The 18,306-nt window shown below is 38.9% G+C and overlaps 1 protein-coding gene across 1 annotated transcript; it reads right to left on the bottom strand.

Moving 5' to 3' along the window:
• Window positions 1-15: 15 nt before the first annotated feature.
• sesn4 (sestrin 4) lies at window positions 16-13,534 on the bottom strand. The gene is made up of 8 exons (XM_043257471.1): window positions 13,348-13,534; window positions 5,542-5,739; window positions 5,035-5,463; window positions 4,209-4,323; window positions 3,884-4,008; window positions 3,033-3,199; window positions 2,758-2,902; window positions 16-2,362 (listed from the first exon to the last, which is right to left on the bottom strand). Exons 1-8 carry the CDS (start codon window positions 13,411-13,413, stop codon window positions 2,273-2,275), a joined length of 1,335 nt encoding a protein of 444 aa, XP_043113406.1. The 5' UTR covers window positions 13,414-13,534; the 3' UTR covers window positions 16-2,272.
• Between the last annotated feature and the right edge of the window lie 4,772 nt (window positions 13,535-18,306).

Below are 18,306 nucleotides of genomic sequence, written 5' to 3'. Positions count from 1 at the left end.
CACAAGACACACCGATGATATTGCATATCTTTATAGAAAAAATAAGCTTTCACATTTCAAAACTTTTTTTTTTTTTTTTTGCCTGTTTTTTTCCAAGTTTTTTTTTTTTTTTTTTTTTTTTTGGTCAGTTTAAATTTTTATAGTTCCTACATTTACGTGGTAAATAAACATTTTGGCAATAGCCATGCTCGTCCAGTCTCCTCCGCCGAGGCACAGTCCAAAAGCGTCTTCCAGCTGAGGTGGAGGAGACGGTCTGGAAGCCTCCGCGTTTCAGGGACGTGGCAAACCGTCTTTGAAGAACAAGCATTTAAGACAGTCCTGCTTAAGGTAGAACGGCCGTGCTGCGGTCCTGTTCCGCTCCTGACAAACGTCTCCGGATGTCCACTATCCGTCGGTCGGCTTGGATGAAGAACATCTTCCATTCTCGGCTTGAATTAATGCAGGCTTAGCTCTGAGTCCAGTTCTGCTGTACCGACGAGCCGTGACTCATCAGCAGTCAAAAGGCACCATGCGTCCAGCACAGACTGTGGCTCCTGTACACATTTCTGCTCGTTTGCATACCTTGGCTTCTTAATCTAAACGGTTCAGACGAGAGCAAAACTGACATCAACAAACAAAACCCTCCCTCGAAAAGGACGAGACGCTTAAACGGGAACAAAAAGTAATGCAATGTTTAAAAACAAACACACAAAACCAACCATAGGTGTTGCCCAAATCATTCTGCCAACTATAATTAACCAGACCGATGAGAGTTTAACAGTACAGGTATTTGGCCTAGTCAACAAAACTGGACATTGAATATATTCATGGGAGCAGAGGGGCGCCATCGCCTCAGAGCAGTTTGTAACAATGACGGCTGCAACCACACTTGTATTGTTTTGTGCAAAAGGTTCAGTGCAAAACCAAAAAAAAAAAAAGACAATTTTGTGCAGGTCAGTTATGGGAAGGATAGCGACAAGGCTGAACCTTTACACATCTTATATAGTTCTGTCAGAAGTCCTTCATTTGATCTACGTGTCAACATTAAAAATCACAAGCTTATTCTCATTTGTGCTCTTCCTCACTTACATCACAAGGTGACTTAATTATTTTTTATTTTTTTTACATGGTAAAATATTTAAAAAACAAGACCTAATTGTTGCTGATCCAAAACGATCCAGCACAACATTAACCTAAACGCTAAATGCTGGTCCTTTCAGAATCACTTCAGTGGGCCAATCAGTTCAAAATGAAAGAACTACATTTAAATGATATCATTTAAATACATACGGCGTCGATTTGGCCAGTTTGCAAGTCACCGAGAAACACTGAAAACACTACCACAGAGAAGTCTTATAGAAAAAGCGATTCATTTTCACTGCTTTGAACCTCGAATTTATTCACATTGTAAAGCGGTTTGGATTCCTACTGAGATGAATCGGATGATAATTATAGATCCTATAAATGCACTCATTTTAATCACTTTAGCACCCATGCAGAGAAAAAAAAAAAAAGTGTGGAAGATTTTGAAAATGCTAATAATCGATCGAAAGGAGTGAAAACAGTACTTCGATGACCTGCTGTGTGCAGAACGAAGCCACAGCCGAAAGCTTATTGAGATATTCTATACTAGATAGATACGGTCTTAAAAGTGCTAATTTAAAAAGAAAGTTACAGCTGTTGAACCTTCTCTAAACCCTTTGTTAAATTTTGCTCTGGTCTCACTATTCCACATTCAAATGAAATACCTGGAAGCCACGTTAAGCAAGAGTCTTCGTCCATTCATTCATTTTCTGTAAACAGTGACTCAAATTGGCTATGACCTTTCCAGAGTCGGACACCTTGGAAAACGGTACACTTTCTCTCTCGCTCAGTTTGAATAGCAACAGCAAAAAAAAAAACAACAAACAAAACAAACGGGAAAATATTAATAACAAAAACAACTGAATAAAAATAATTGCACATTAACCATCTGAGATAAGGATAAAAAAAAAAAAAAAAAAAAAAGAAAAAGAGTATGCACACAAAAAGGACAAATAAAGAAACAAAATAAAGTAGGAGAAACACATGCAAAATGACAGTAGGGGTGAGAGCGATTGCTTTGCACCTTTTTTTTTTTTTTTCTTCTTCTTCCTAAAGTTTCACCTTTGGCAAAGAAACGTTTCACAGCAGTACCTTACATCACATCGGTAAACTCGGAGACAACAAATACAGAGAGACTGATCTCTGCTTGTATTTCTTTGCCTTGACTTATGTTGTACCATGTCCCTCTGTGGCGCTGAACGCTCGTGTCCTATGCGATCATGTATTGAGTGATGGCTCTGAGTGCATACAGCAGCTCGGCCTGCAGACGTGCCTCCATCACTAACAAATTCACATGAACCTAAAAGACAAGACAAGGCAAAGATTGGTTTTAAAATGTTTACGAAATAACGAATAGCCATTTAAAAGTAGATGGAACATTTTTTTCATGCCATGTCAGTAGCGTTTTCATGGCAACAACAAAATAACAAAATGTACAATTATCAAATAGTTTAAAAACATGTTTATCGTTGAGTATCATATTTGATACATCAGGCTTTTATTGCGCATTTAGTAGCTTTTATTTAAAAAAAAAAAAAAACATATTTTTAAATCAAACAACAATGTATGAAGTAGATTGAGTGTAAAATATTCTCTAATAAAGTTTATCGTAAGAATTTGGAGAATTTACACATTAATTATGATACATTAGACTTTATTGGGTTGAGTAGATGCTACCGAAGTGTAGGAAATCACCTTCTCTGAAGCTTTGACAGGGGCCCAGGACAGTGGGCATAGAGGGGTCTTGCTGGAGTCGGGATAGCAGGCCACAGCTTTAATATAAAGTTTCAGTCCACGCTCCAGTAACCGGTTGACTTCCCCATAATCATAATCATCATACCTGAGGGCAAAATGTCGATGTCAAAATTAGCTGTTGAGTCACTATGTGCGAGCGCGGAGTTTAAAGCTTGGCATTCGCTTTTTTTTGCGTTCCAAATGCAGAAGTGTGAACAAAAAAAAAACCAGGATACCTGATGCCATAGATACAGTGGATGTAGTTCCAGATGGCTCGTTTGAGATCGGGGCTGTGAGGGAAAGGGAGGGAGGCCACATTGCGGAATCGCTCGTCTAACAAGTGCCCTATATCAGAGTAGAGCCTGTTCACCAACGAGAAGCCGTGATCCTCCCATGAATAGTCCTGCACAGTAAGAAGAGTATATATAGAGTTCATGACATTAAAGTTATTTTAAAGATTGTTAAAATGCACACATTCTACAACGGCTTATAAACTAGACGTCTTTCATGCAATCCAAGGATGAATTTATTTGATAAAATTACAGTAATGTTGTGAAATTATACTACAATATAAAATGTTCTACTTTAAAACATTTTTGTCAGTATGATGAATCCAGTCTTCAGTGCTACATGACCCTGGAGAAATAATTCTAATATTCTGAACAAAATTATATTATCAAGTTTTCCATCCTTTCATTAGTTGAACAGGATTTATTAAAATGTTTTTGATCATTTAAATGTATTTCTATAAAGTACATGTAATCTCACTTTTGAGCGCTATAAAAATGTGCCCTTCCTGAATTTATGCATTTATTTCACACTCTATACTTTTGGGATAAGTTGGGATAAAACAAACTGCTTTGAACTTTTGGAGTTGCATACGATTCCCATTTAAATCAAACGTAGATAAGCTACTTAAATGAAAGGACATGTCATCGGCAAAGAGCTTCCTTTTAAGGTTTTGAGAGTAACATTAAGTGCTGACAGTCTTGAGAAGGACGGACACGAGTTGTAATTCTGACCCTTAGTACCCTTTTATGCTACTACTTTTGGTAGGTGACACCCAATGCAAAGTCTCTGTCCCCACCTGCACCCGGAATACTTGGAAATGGTCCTCCTCCCGTCTGGCGAATTCCTGGTAGCCGAATTCTGGGTCTGTGACGAAGCGGGAGGGGTCTGCAGAAAACACTGCCTCGTCCTCCTCCTCCACATCTGATATGGTGTTACATTTGAGAAAGAGAAACAACGGTTACGAAAGAGGGCCCATGAGGGAGCGATATACACACAAGAAAGGGCCCTTAAAAATAACTCTCTCGACGCTCATCTTAATCCAGAACTACACATCCTGTTTACAGCAGCATTGGGAAACATGGTTATACGACACACTGTCTTTAGGCTGATGAACAGCTTACCTGTATGTAGGAGTGTATGTGAATGGAGTCGGTCTCCTTTTCTTTCCTTGATCTCCTCCTGGGATTTTTGAATTTGTTCTCGAAGGCAAGAGATTTCACAGCTGGAGTCTAAAGACTAAAAAAGAGCCAACAATGCAGGTTATGACTGGATTACAACTGACTTCATGTGGCTTGCACACTGCTGTATGAGGGATGTCAAAAATACCGCTGCTTAAGTGCCAAGCTGTTATTGGAGTAAAAAAATAATAATTTATAAAAAAATAATAATAATATTATCTTTTTACAGTGTTAGTGCCAACTCAATTCCCAAGCATTCAAGTGGGATCAATGATCAAAGCCAGCCTATTATAAAAATTACAGAAGAACAGGAAGACTGTAATGTTTTGATGTATGTATTTTATGAAAGATGTCTCTTATGCTAACTCTGGGTGCTATTATTTAAACAAAAACACAATAAAATAATATTTCTGTGAAACAAATGTACATATAAAACAAATAAATATAATACATACCATGGCTTTTATATATATATTTATTTTATTTTATTTTTTTTCCATACTGTATGTATATATGCAAATAAATATACAGAGTACAAAACCATCCTAATTGTGGATGCAATTAATGGTATGTAATTTATTCCTGTGATGTAAAGCTAAATTTTCAGCATCATTACTCCAGTCTTTAGTTTCACATGATCCTTTAGATTCTAATATGCTTTTAACGAATGTGTTTTTATGCATCCTCACCCCTAACTTTTCAACAGAAGTGAATAATAGTAATAATAATATATTCCAGTTAAAAATATTAAATTAACAATCTTTCATACCCTTCTGCGTGGCGCCCTCTCTATGGGTCCAGTAAGGGGTGGCGAGAAGGAGGTGTTGCCGTTGGCAGCGTCACAGAGACAGTAGCCAGGGGGCGTGCCGTGATGCACTCTGGGAGTAGGACCGGTGTCCGAGTCAGAACCAGAACCGAAAACAAAACTGCAGAGGGAGTGACAGTGTGCCAGCAGAACCACGGCCTGGACAAGCTCAGCCAGAGACCAGCACTGCTCCCCCGTCTTGAGCAGAGCCTGTATGTGCGAGCGTGCCGTGAGCCAAGGCTGATGGGCCAGGACCTTGTTGATGTGATCAAGGTGCCGTAGACGCGGGGGTGCGGCCTCTAAGCCCTGAAGCCATAACCGGTCCCCGCCAACCCGCAGAAACTGAGCCGAGTGCAGAGACACCAGGTACCTACAGTGATGCTGCGCCGCAGCCTGCAACACAAATACATCTATCGGTTAACCTGAGATATGATTTGAGACCGTGACCGTGACTGTAGAGCATGTTCATACCATGATGGCAATGTAGTGGCGGTAGTGCAGGGGCAATGGGCCATCCATGTAGAGGATGTAGTGCTGTGTGCGCAGGAAACTCTCCAGGTACTGTGGGTGAGAGGCCATCTGCTGAGACACCGAGTCCAAGCGCCCCCTGTTGGCCAGAGCCTTCATACACAAGAGAGAAGCACGGTCTTTCTCAGAGTTCACAATCACCTGCCAAAAAGAATAAAACACAGGAATAGAAATTGACAAATAATAGGTAGATTTAAAAAAACAAAAGTGAATGAAAAACATTTTTGTTAAATTTGTTAAAAAAACACCTTAAAATAGTATGCAGCATTTCTCAAATAGTTCCCAACAAAAATATAAAGTAGTAAAATGAGTAGCAAACAAGCACGGAAGCAGCCGTGGGTCCTGAGGGTATCGAGGGACAGTAATAGACATTCCACACTAACAGTGACCCACTGCTGTTTCAGACCAGACAGACGTCTGTCGACCTCAATCTCCTACTTTCACACCCCAAGATGCTTAAAATACATCCAGATTATGAAAGTGGCAATGGACACCATACCCCATGTATAATCACAGACGCGACTTGGGAGTTGTGGTGCAGTCGTCCGTATTTAGCATAGGAGACTATTTTTGACAATTTGCGGAAAGGAAATCGATGTGAAAACGGCAATGTCTCGACGTCCCTGTTAGACTGGTGTTGAGGAGATCTGCTGATTCACGTCTTCGTGGTTTTAAATGCTGACTGTGAAGGCCAACAGGGGCCTTGTGCCTTTGGCCTGCTTTGTGTCTGACTGTGGGATTATGGAAATCCTGCCCACTCCCCTCCTGTTCGAGAGCCTCACTGAGAAGAAGAAACAGGAGACTGGGGAGTATAGTGAGAGAGCAACTGAAGCAAACAGAAGCAGAGCTGGTAAAACCGGGTTTTATTAGGCATGCACCGGAATGAAAAGTTATGGCCGAAGTCGAACACAACGAAACACTGGAACGAAGGCCGCATACCAAACACGGTTTTCGCATTTCTCCCATATTTTTTTGCCAATTTTTTTCCCCCTGCAATAGTAGATATTAAGTAGCCAAAATGCTCTTTTTACCGTTATGTATAGCTTTTCAAACATTCAAAATAATCGATTACAAGACAAGCATTTGTTTAATATTTACCCAACACTGAACATTTCCTACATATACATATAACTGCTTCTATAAATCGTGCTTTTTTTAACTGTACAAATAAAGCAGAAGAGAATTCTTTCAAATTGAAAAATATTACAGAATAAAAATAAATGTAAAGATGCTTTTACCCTGCCGACATGTTTGCTGCATTAGCGCTTGCCTATATTTGACCGCATCATGTTATTCTTCTGCATAATTTATTATGTCTTTTTTTTTCCTGCCATTTACCAGTGTATAAGATTCTACAGAAAATGTTTTATAATTGTAACAAACTTGTTACAATTTCTTCTTTCAAAAAACTACTTAACTGTTCTAGTGATATGACTTGGGTTGAGTCGCTTGGTAAAAAAAAATAAAAAATACAATTTCCCAATACCACACAGAAATGCGTCACATTATCGACGTTCAATGCAATTTGAAGGCCAGTGACACAATACTGGTAGATCTTTAATGAACTAACACCAATGGCATTACATTCTCTATGGGACGAGATTTTCCCCCATATCATTTAACAACAAATGTTTATCACAATATTTATATCATGCTATTAATGAGGCATAAAATGATTTATGCTTTATTGCTTTGTTTAGAGTCCCACAAAATTAGTTATATTTATGTCCAATTATTTTCTATTTTTATTATTGCTCTAATAAAGTACATTTTTTATTATACAACAGTAATATAACTGAATTTCTTCATGTTAAACCTAACTTTTATTTTTCAGTCAGTTTGTAATCAAGGTCTTTTCTGCATTTGCTAGGCAAAAACCTTGCGAAGTGAAGTTGATGCGAACTTTCCTCGTATAATACAGACGGCGGATGCTGGAAACACCATGATAAATCTCATTCACTCAGAACATGCAGGCTTTTAAGTCACACTGACCCGATAGTCTAAAAGTAGGCTAAATATTTACCTTGCTCAAGTTTATTACAGATATTGTGGATTGTTTGCCAATGAATATTGATTTATCGTCTTGGCTCTCACAGCGTTTGATGTGAGATCAGGCGCAGTGTTTAACTGTGGGACGCTCTCCGCATTTCCCTTCGAGTAAACCACTGCTCCGTGGGTCTGGCTGTGGTTAGTCATGGCGATGAACGGGTCAGTTACACTTTCTGGGGTGGGGGGGAGAGAAGAGGATGAGCTCTGACTGAACGCAAACATGAACGTGGTCACGTATCGACTGAAATCTTGTTACATAGTTACGGGGACAACTAAAAGCCGTGGCCAAAACAGCTCTGGGCCATCATAACTCCTCCTGACAGCGCGGCACGTACCGAGCCTACAATCCCTTTGAGTCGTTATACACTTTCTGCCTCCAAATACCACCTGGAATCACATTAAAGAACTGATAGCAATTAGCCAACTGAAAAATCTGTTCACTTTCTACACTGCTGAATCTTGTCGGGGGAAATACGTGGGTAATAAATTACACCCGGGCCTACGGACTGCTTGTCCGGTCCCAGCTCTTCATACGGTCTCTGACAGAAAAGAGAGAGTTATAAATAGTCCTAGAGGACAGCTGAGATAGCACATGCATAGATAAGAAATAAACGGCATTCCAGAACAAGGGAGACTGTGAAAAAACAAAGGAAAAGGGGTTTTACTTGACGTCATAAATATCTCTCCAGACAGGTTCCTCAAGTAAACGTTGATGAAAGGGAATGAACTTGAACACTAAAGCGGCAGTCAATATTTGCTTGTTAACTCAATATAACATGCATTTTCAATGAAAAGTAGTTTTGCACTGAGGTGCAGACAGTGGTTTGTCCTCTATTGGCAAATGTGTGAGCCTAACCTGTTTCAATGTCTGAAACTTAACACATATACATATACATATACAACATAATATAAAAAAAAAAAAAAAAATACTAATTTCAAGAAGCAAATTTCTGAAACAGGAACAAAGACACTTCTCTCAAAGGAAAAAGAAGATCTGTGTCAAGGCAGCGCTGAAAGCTGTGATATGTTTCTACCCGAGATACAGGTGTCTAGTCATTCAATTCAGTCGAGGCTTGCGAAACATGTGCAAGCTAAACATGCCACACAAAGCATCATGGACTAACATTACAGTTACCTAGAAAGTCTGGCATTTGTTTTACAGATCAAGTGCCTATACGGATCTATTTCTGCATAACTTCCATACATTTGTCGTGTCCCAAATGACTAATATGAACTTTATAAAGCTATTTTGTCATCCAACACTGGAGTATAACAGCCCATTCCTCGTCTGAAACAGTTAAGTACATGAAATGTTCAACATTGCGCACTTCATTTTTTTTGGTTAAGTGCATCGTCTTGGTATATGAAGTGCAATTCTTTCTGGAATTTCCAGTGTTAACATACTACTGTAAAAAAAAAAAAAAAAAAAAAAAACGTTTTTTCAATTAAAACAAAAATTATCAGATGACAAGATGACACACTAGCAATACTATAATAGCTATTCTATAAAATGGCACAGAGTAGTGCATAAATGCATGAAGTGGGAAGCACCTATTGTTTACATACCATGAGCATTTTGAGCTGGAAAAACACACACACACACAGAGATAGATATAGAGATATAGATATATAGAGATATAGATATATAGATAAATAGAATATAGAAGTGAAAATACGGTCAACCAAGATGCAAAAGCCACATAGGGACAAAGTCCTTAAAACAAGACGTTGAGGTCAGCCTCAAAAACAACAGTTCAAAAACTATTCTCCATTGGGACGCTAGTACAAGTGCACTTTCCCTGGTAAACAGATCACATGTCTCCGAGCCTGGTCGCAATGCCCAAAACTCCTCAGCAGTGACCCAGAAAAACAGGCAAATACAGATATATTCAACATGCTATCATGGTTCAATACAGAGTGTTCATTTCATAGCCCGTATCAGCAGCCGCAGAAAATCGCAAGGGGGGAGTCTGTATCCCTGGAATGAGACAAAACAACTTGCAATTAACTACTAATGAAACTTCAGAGGGAAATTAGAGACTAATGCAAGTCATATGAGAAGCTGAGAGACTCTCACACACCCACACAGGCGCAGCTCAATGAAACGCTGCAGCAGATGCTGTCAACCCAGGGTTTTGTGTATGTATCAAGCTGCGATCAACAAAAGATGTTGGTTAAACTTGTCATTTACGGTATAAAGTTCATGCATAAGACCAAGCACGGTTCGTGGTCAACAGCGAAAGGCCATTTTGAAACTTGGGGCGATTTTTTTTGGTCATTACAGGATGCCTCATCAGCACCAGCAACATGCACCGACATGTCTTTACCAACAGTCAACATGAAACAGGAAGTCAGTCTCATATCCTCTTGGCGAGTCCCTTAAATTCAGATGAAATCTTGTTTATTGGGTAAAGGTGCAGCTTTCGGCAATCCTAATTCCTGTTTCAGTGAACAATGACAGCATACACAGCCATAACGTAATAATTCAGTTATTCGTTTGAAAAACAAGTTAAAGTGCTACACAAAGCAGCATCTGTGTGACATATCAGAAACGCAAAAAAAAGTGCAAGATCACTCCATGAACAAACACAACAGCATGCAGATTTGAATATATTTGCATGTAGTCTTGTGTTTAGATTTAAATGAGTTTGTGTGCTTATTCTTGCAGGGTCAAAAAAAAAAAAATCTTCAGAAAAAAAAAAAAAGACAACTTCAAGGGCCTTACTCCACTTACGTTAATTCAATACCTACTTCACTTGTACATTCCTGTGCATTTAGTTTTTTTTCTATTGTATATGTCCTGTACTTTCAGGCTACTTTTTTTATTTTTTATAATCGGTTCTCATATTCAGGTTTATTACTTGCATTTTTTTGTCTAATTTTGCGTATTTATGGAGCTGACCTGACTTGGAGTTCACTGCTGATTATATATATACACCATATATAGTGATGTGTGACAAATAAAAAACGTAATTTGTCATCAGTCGCTCACTCTCATGTCATTCAAAAAGGTCAATGATCAGCATACTATTAATTCAACATATAATTCACGTTTTGTGCTCTGCAGAAGAAATCAAGCCATAGTGGTTTGAAACTACTTAAGTAAGTGATGCCAGAATTTTCATTTATGGATGAACCATGCCTTTAATTGTGCGACATATCACCACTCAAATAAAACAGACAAACATAAGCCTACTGCTCATCTTTTGTCATTTGAGGACGGTCTAAACATGAGTCTCCAAACTGACAGGGGGCTTTGGTTCAGGGCCTGAGTCCAGAATAAGAGCAAGATGCGATATTCAATCTGCATTCTCAGAAGGCCTGGAGGGCTCAGTCCTTGACATGCGCACATGCCCCAACTGCTGTTGCACAAACCCCATCTCTCTCCCTCTCTACAAAGGAAACACTATTTTGGCTTGCCAACCTGGAAGCCAGGAAGAACAAAACAGCCAGCTGCACCTCACTGGGGGTTGGACCGAAACAAGGCCTGCAGCAAACACACAAACACACAGAGACACACACAAACACACACACAAACACACACACAAATAGAGAAACACACACACACATACACAAATAGAGAAACACACACACACACACATACATGCACAAATACACACACACACACACACACAAATAGAGAAACACACACACATACACACACACAAACACAGAGAAACATACATACACACACTACAAGCCACATATGGATGCAGTCAGATGACCAGGAAGACTGACATTTATATAAGCAGACAGTGTGACATACATTCAGCATTCAGCAGCTTGCATACGACGGATAGTGAAACGAAGGCAGATTATCGATGAATCACATTTCCGCTTGGGAAGTCCAAGATTTGGTTTGCTGAGGAAACATTCCCCATCTTTGTGCTTCTGTGGTCTTCATATCCAGAAGTGAATCATGGTCAGCTATGCCTCAAATGCATACCGATATACAAGCTACGCAACGGACTGCAGAACATCTTTACATTTTACCATACTGTTCGGACGAGACCACAAAAGCAGCACAGTCGTGATATTAAACAAGCTCTCTACCTGAAACACATCAGGGAGCGTACTGTGCCATTATAACACTTATCACCTACAGACAGTGTCTTTTACAAATGGACCGGTGCTTAGTCGAGGGGGAAAGGAAAGCGAGTTTGTAATGTTAACAATCCAAGTACAAGCCTAGGGGATTTTCATGGGCTGGCAAATGAGAGCATATTTCTGAGAAATGTTTAAATGACACATTCCTCTATTGTTCTCCTGTATGCGCAGCAGCGCCGCCGCAACAGCGCCCCCTCAGGACGCAGGAGGCGCTGCAGGCGAACGGGGAGAAAAACAACTTTGATTGGCAGTACATCAGCATCACATCACACAAACGGGAGAAAGAGAAAACACTCACACAACAAAACCAAAAAGTCAAGCGCGAAGAAGTGTCAATAAATGCATCTTCCCGCGCGGACTGTCGTGTTACGGTTTGCCGTTGGATCTACAAAGGGCTTTGTGTTTGCCCGACGAGAACTGCGAAAAATTTCACTACGACAGCGCCACAGACAAATGACAGATTTCAATTTTTTTTTTCATATAGAAAAGATTTTACGCAGTCGTTTGGTTACAGAGCGTACTTAAACGTAAAAAAATAAATACTAAACGACTGGAAAAACTAACGAGTTGAATGTTTGAGAAATGAATGCTCCTGTGTAGATACGACCCCCCCCAAAAAAAAAAAAAAACACTAAATCGGATGTCTTCGTGTGTAAAGCAGCAGATTCATCTTAGAAACAACTCAACGGAGAGCTCGGACGTGAAGGAGAGTTTCAAACCTACAAAACGTCCACATGCCAACACTATTAAAAAAGCTTTTCGTCGCGTAACGTTAGGTTTAGATTATTGGTAAACCCATAACCAAGGCTTAATCTGCACCGAAGGCTTTTCAAGACCGCAGTCTTGATTCCTCGTGAAGCTTAAATGTTTTGCTGTTAATGCTTGGAATATTAAACAAACGTATACCTTCACGAGCAGGCAACATAATAGTTGCAACGTGAAACAATGGCTATATGAGCCAAACTGGAGTACGAACGAAGCAAATGCACGACAAAGACGCTTATTAAGACGATCTCGCTCTTTGTCGCGAATGCGATGGTTTTGCAGGGCTTTTCTTTCCATAAAGCACAAAACAAAACATGTCACGGGTCACTATTGTTACTCGAGTTCAAAGCTGCGTTGGATTACGGATGAACCGCGGCACAAACGTTAAGTCCAAGTAAAATGAACTGCAAGACCGCAGCTTTATAGTGAAAATTAAGTTGAACTGCGGGAACAATAAATCCAACGCAATAATTCGGCGTTTAAAACTCGAAGCAAATAGTGTTTGGTTGAAAAGTGGCGATGAGCCTAGCAATACAAAAGCTGAGCGATTCTACAAATATACATGCATATCAATGACATTCGTGATAACGGATATTACTTGTGGCGACAAGGCTTTTCTTTCAAAGAGGGACTTCTGAATAGAGTCGATAATAATGACACATGCGTATATGGGAGAAGCGTTTTAAACGCGAATGAATGAGCGACATTAAGGAGTCGATGCTTTTGCTAAGTAGATGAACTGTCAACTTTGAAACTTCCCAGCAAGAGTCTAGATAACGTACAGCTACGGTCCACAGCTATTATATTCACTTCAGGCATTCCCGTTACCTGATTTTGAACGAACTGGCACTGGGTTCCAAGGCGATAGTCCATGTTTTTCGTGCAGATGATCATTTTCCTCTCTGTAAGTGCATGAATGCGGCTCCCCCCGGCTTTCTTGGTTCTTCTCAGCGACTCGCTAACAAAGGCCAAGCCGCTATGAGATCTACATGTCCGGACATAGAGCTGCAGTGTCACTGGGCGAAAAAACTATTGACTGACACTTCCACTGTGGTGGCGTCCAATCAGAGAGCTGGGGAGGCGGGTCTAAGAGCGGAGCGCAGGCCAATCAAGTTTTAGTACCGCGGTGGTTGTGACGGCTGTGTTTGTCCGACATGCGGGCCAATCAGCGTTGTCCTGTGGTGGAAAAGTACCTGTCTGTTAAACGCGTTAAGCCCGCCTACTTTCGTGACGCAACGCAGCCTGACAACTGATTATTATTATTATTTTTTGTAAATTATAACGTAAAATATAAATTATAATTGTAATGGCAGAGGCAAAGCAAGAGACAAAATAATACAAGAATATACACAGAGACAGACGTATATCCTGGGTCACAAAAAACACCTGCATAATAACAATGCGCAAAAAGAGTATAAAGATACAGTTTTCGTTGCTTTTGAATTAGCAGAACTTTGTATAGTTTATAGTAAATATTTGCCGAGATCATTTCTGAATAAAAATGTTTAGAGAAATAATAATAAAAATGTTTAATAAAAATGTTTAATAGTGTCATACGCATTAAAAAACAACAACAAACATGAAGTTCTATAAGCACTAATTAGCACTAACAAGTTTTATTTTAGTAATTGGGTGGAAAATAATCCGCTATCCATGGGTTTTAAAATGCATAGGCTACTACTAATCGAGATTAGTAATACTAATACTATTTTACTAATAACAGAAATCATTACTGGTCTTCCATTTTCCTCCAGTTGAGACTCTCACAGCTACATAGGCCTACTATTTAATTTTTTCTTTTATTTATTTTACCATAACTGAAATATGCTTGGGTAATTTGCTTGGGAAAATTGCACAATAATGCACAAAGAGATCATTCTGGGAGCTTGTGAGTACAGCAGGCACTTTGCTTAAAATCAAGGAGCCTAGGACTAACCTCAATGGGTGTAACTCCTGCCCCTGTGCCAACTGAGTAGGTTTTATCATACAGGACCTAAGCAGGTGCCTTGTCACAGAATCCAGGACAATGTTCCCAGTTGTTTCCTCCCTTAAAACATATACCTGGAATTTAAAAACACTGCTTTAGATTGAGTCATCTTTGGTAAACAGCTATATTTTTTGTATTCTTCCTCAGACTGTTCACTTACAGCATCAACGAATGTATTGGCTGATACTGAATACGTGATATTTTAAAATAAAAAATAGGTTTATTGTCATATGCACTAGCACTCCTCTATTATTCACAAGGTGCTCTGTAAGGAGAGTCTAGGTCAGGGAACATAAATTCCCCGTGCCTCCAGCCTTACAGAAAATAACAATGGTACTTCCATTGTAAAAATCAACAAAACAAAATAGTCAATGAGTTCCGAAGAATATTATAAATTGTGAGCATCAGTAATAAATAGGATCAAGAGAATGATATGGCCTTTAAATATACTCATATTTAACTTAGAGATTATTTCGAGCAAACATGCCATATAACATAACGACGAAGAAGAAGGTGAGTCGGTTTTTTCAAATGCTTTATTACAGAGCGTCTTTAAAAGAGAACTAGTATGACTAAAGTGCTTATTCAACGTGTGATGTCTTCCACTTCTGTTCCCCTCAAGTCAGAGTGAACTCAACAAAAGCCTTTGGGCCTTCATTGTCTGAACTCATTCCGTCATCTCTCAAACTACAAATGAATGGGGCTCTTGTTTTGGAAAAGGTCTTAGTATTTGGAATACAGTCAATTCTGTGCTGTTAAACTGCATTGCGTTGGAAGCAGATACATGTGACAACCGCAGATTAGATCCTGCAGTGAAAGTGCATCGGATCTGACTCTGGAGGCTAAAAGTTATTCTTTTATAGTAATATTTGTAAAGAGAGCGTCAGCATTCTCGCAAAAGAATGTTTTAGGAGAGTGGAAGGTTGAAAAAACAACAAATATTGTAGTTGATTCGCATCATAGTTTGATTGCCTGTGCAAAATGTGACAAACGGGATAGAATGTGATGTCAGGTTTCTGCTTTTGTAATTGAGAGCGTTTGCTGACAAGCTATGAATGCATCTATATGGTAATTAGGGGCCAATTATTCCTCTAGTTTCAAGGGCATAGACACTCAGATTAGAATTACCATATTCATCATATTATGCCAACATGAACATCTACTGTAACTGCATGAAAGTAGCTACCCAGGGAAGAAAATAATACGTAAATGTCTATTTTAAAAACAAACTGGATTCATATCTGGTGCAACGTACAAGAAAATATAAACATGTCAGTGCATATCTTTTTAAAGCAAAAATATAATTTACGAATTTTCTTTAAAAGATAATCTGAAGTGCATTAAAATATCTGTGTAATATCAAATGCGTCTCTGCTTTGTTTTGTTAATCAAAGTATATTATCCTAAATGGAGGGTGCACTGTAAACAAATACAAGTGTCTTTAACTCTAATCGGAGGCAGAACAAGCAGGCGATTCAGCTGCCTCGCTCTTCTGGATCCCTCAAAAGTGCCAGTTACTGCATCATAAGTACTGAGGGTGACCCAGAGTGCAGTGAATGTTTAAAAAACAAGATCCTCTGTTCCACAAGCAGAAGGGACTTGTGTTTCTGTGCTAACAGTGAATAACAGACTTTTGAAAAGGCTTTGGATGCATACAGAGACTCACAACAGCACAAAACATGACACATGATGCATAAGGAAGAAGAGTAAACCATTATTATTAAAATAATGTGCAAATAAATAAGGAACATTTGCTCATATGATTAAATATATAGCTTTTTTTAATGCTTACTCAGTGAGGAGTGAGTTCAATTATATATTGCGTTTATATATTTTATAATATATATAACAGTATAACCTAGTTAAATGCAATATATATATATTAAATATATATTGCATTTAACTAGGTTACTGTGAATTTGAGAAGGGGCTGGGGAGGGGTTAATGTGATTAATTATCATAAAAATCAAATGCAAGAAAATAGGCTTAGTGTTTTTTTTAATGCAGTTGAAGTTTTTAGTTTTGGGTTGAAATATGGTCCAAAACGAAGACTCTGAAACATTAAAAATAAGGAATATGTCACAACTTTACAACAAACTATTTTTTTTTTTCAAATGAAAGGAAAAAAATCTGACCAATAACATCAACATATGCACATATGAATAATAATATGTTTTTATTTTCACTGCTACTGCAGTTTCTTTGAAGGATAGCCACAAGGGGGCAATTTATTCAACTCTATTTTGAATAGATACACTTATACTTTATTGCTCCTTTTGACATTAATAAAAGCATGATAGTCTGCCATTACTGCATATTTAAATTTGATGATATCCAATAGAATCTTTTTTAAATACAAAAATGTGAAAACGACTTGTAAATGTCATCATCAGTTTCATTTTATACCAGTACGCTCACATGCCATTTCTTCAAAAACACATACTGTACACAATAACATCTGAGAATGTTGACCTGATATCTAATTACATTAAATATACAAAAGAAGCCATATAAAAATATCTACATATAGTTCACAAAGGAGGAAGTGAGACATTGTAAACTGACCTCAGGCAAGCTGACAGCTGCAACCTTCGTTTTGCAATATAGGCCAGCAGACAGTTTCACTTCAGTGCTGTCAATCAAACTCTATCACATCATACAGTATGACTATGCTTCCTATAAAGCGTCAGAAATAACTGACGCCTGACATTTTCCAAATTTCACAACCAAGTTTTTAAAGGGAAAACGCAGCTAGGAGGTACGCGTGCTGTACAACATAGGATGTCACGAAAGATTATAATGGCCATAGACGGTAAAACCGCTAACTGGCATTTCACCCACTCGTTCCTGTCTAATGGCTGCATTCCGCCCACATTGTGCTCTGGTGAAATGCTGAAAAGGAAAAATCTATGTGCTGAGTAACACATCATAAAGTTCCTGCACCTGCAAGGCCTACGTACGTCTTGCTGAAAGTCTGCAGCTGCATGGATGAGAGATTCGAACAAGATACCGATCTTGAATTATATTTCAAGATATCATCATGCCTCTCACATAAAACTTATTGCAAAAGGCAGTTTGCACCCACTCCGTCAGCATTCAGACAGGTTGATTGCTTACCAAATATGGATCCAAGCATAAAAGTGTGTTCGGTAACTACACACGCGCACTAATCTATAAATATTCCTCCTTAGATTCTCTCTCAATTTGCACCCAGCTGGGGAAAGCTTGGTAACAAACAGGTATTCATACTAGCCAATCACAGGCAAGATGATGACCTCATCTGTTGCTTAATTTCAAGGGACCAGTGGAAAATTCCTACATTTTTTTTAGAAACACCAAAATAAGAAAAGACAGACCCACAGACAGACACACTCACACTCACACACACACACACACACACACACACACACACACACACACAGACAAACAAACAGATAGACAGACAGGCAGAAATAAAGACAGAAATATAGACAGACAGAGAGACACAAATAGATAGACAAAAAGACAGGCAGACAGAAAACAGACAGACAGATATAGATAAACAGAAAGACAGACAAACAGACAGACAGACAGACAGACAGACAGACAGACAGATAGACAGGCAGACAGATAGACAGACAAATAGACAGACAGACAGACAGACAGAAATAGATAGACAGACCGACAGACAGACAGACAGATAGACAGGCAGACAGATAGACAGACAAATAGACAGACAGACAGACAGACAGACAGACAGATAGATACATAGACAGACAGACAGACAGACAGATAGATACATAGACAGACAGACAGACAGA

Source organism: Puntigrus tetrazona, chromosome 14, assembly GCF_018831695.1.
Source record: "Puntigrus tetrazona isolate hp1 chromosome 14, ASM1883169v1, whole genome shotgun sequence".
Lineage (NCBI taxonomy): Eukaryota > Metazoa > Chordata > Actinopteri > Cypriniformes > Cyprinidae > Puntigrus > Puntigrus tetrazona.
Note: the sequence above shows the minus strand (reverse complement) of the source record. Positions and strands in the feature narration are given on the sequence as shown.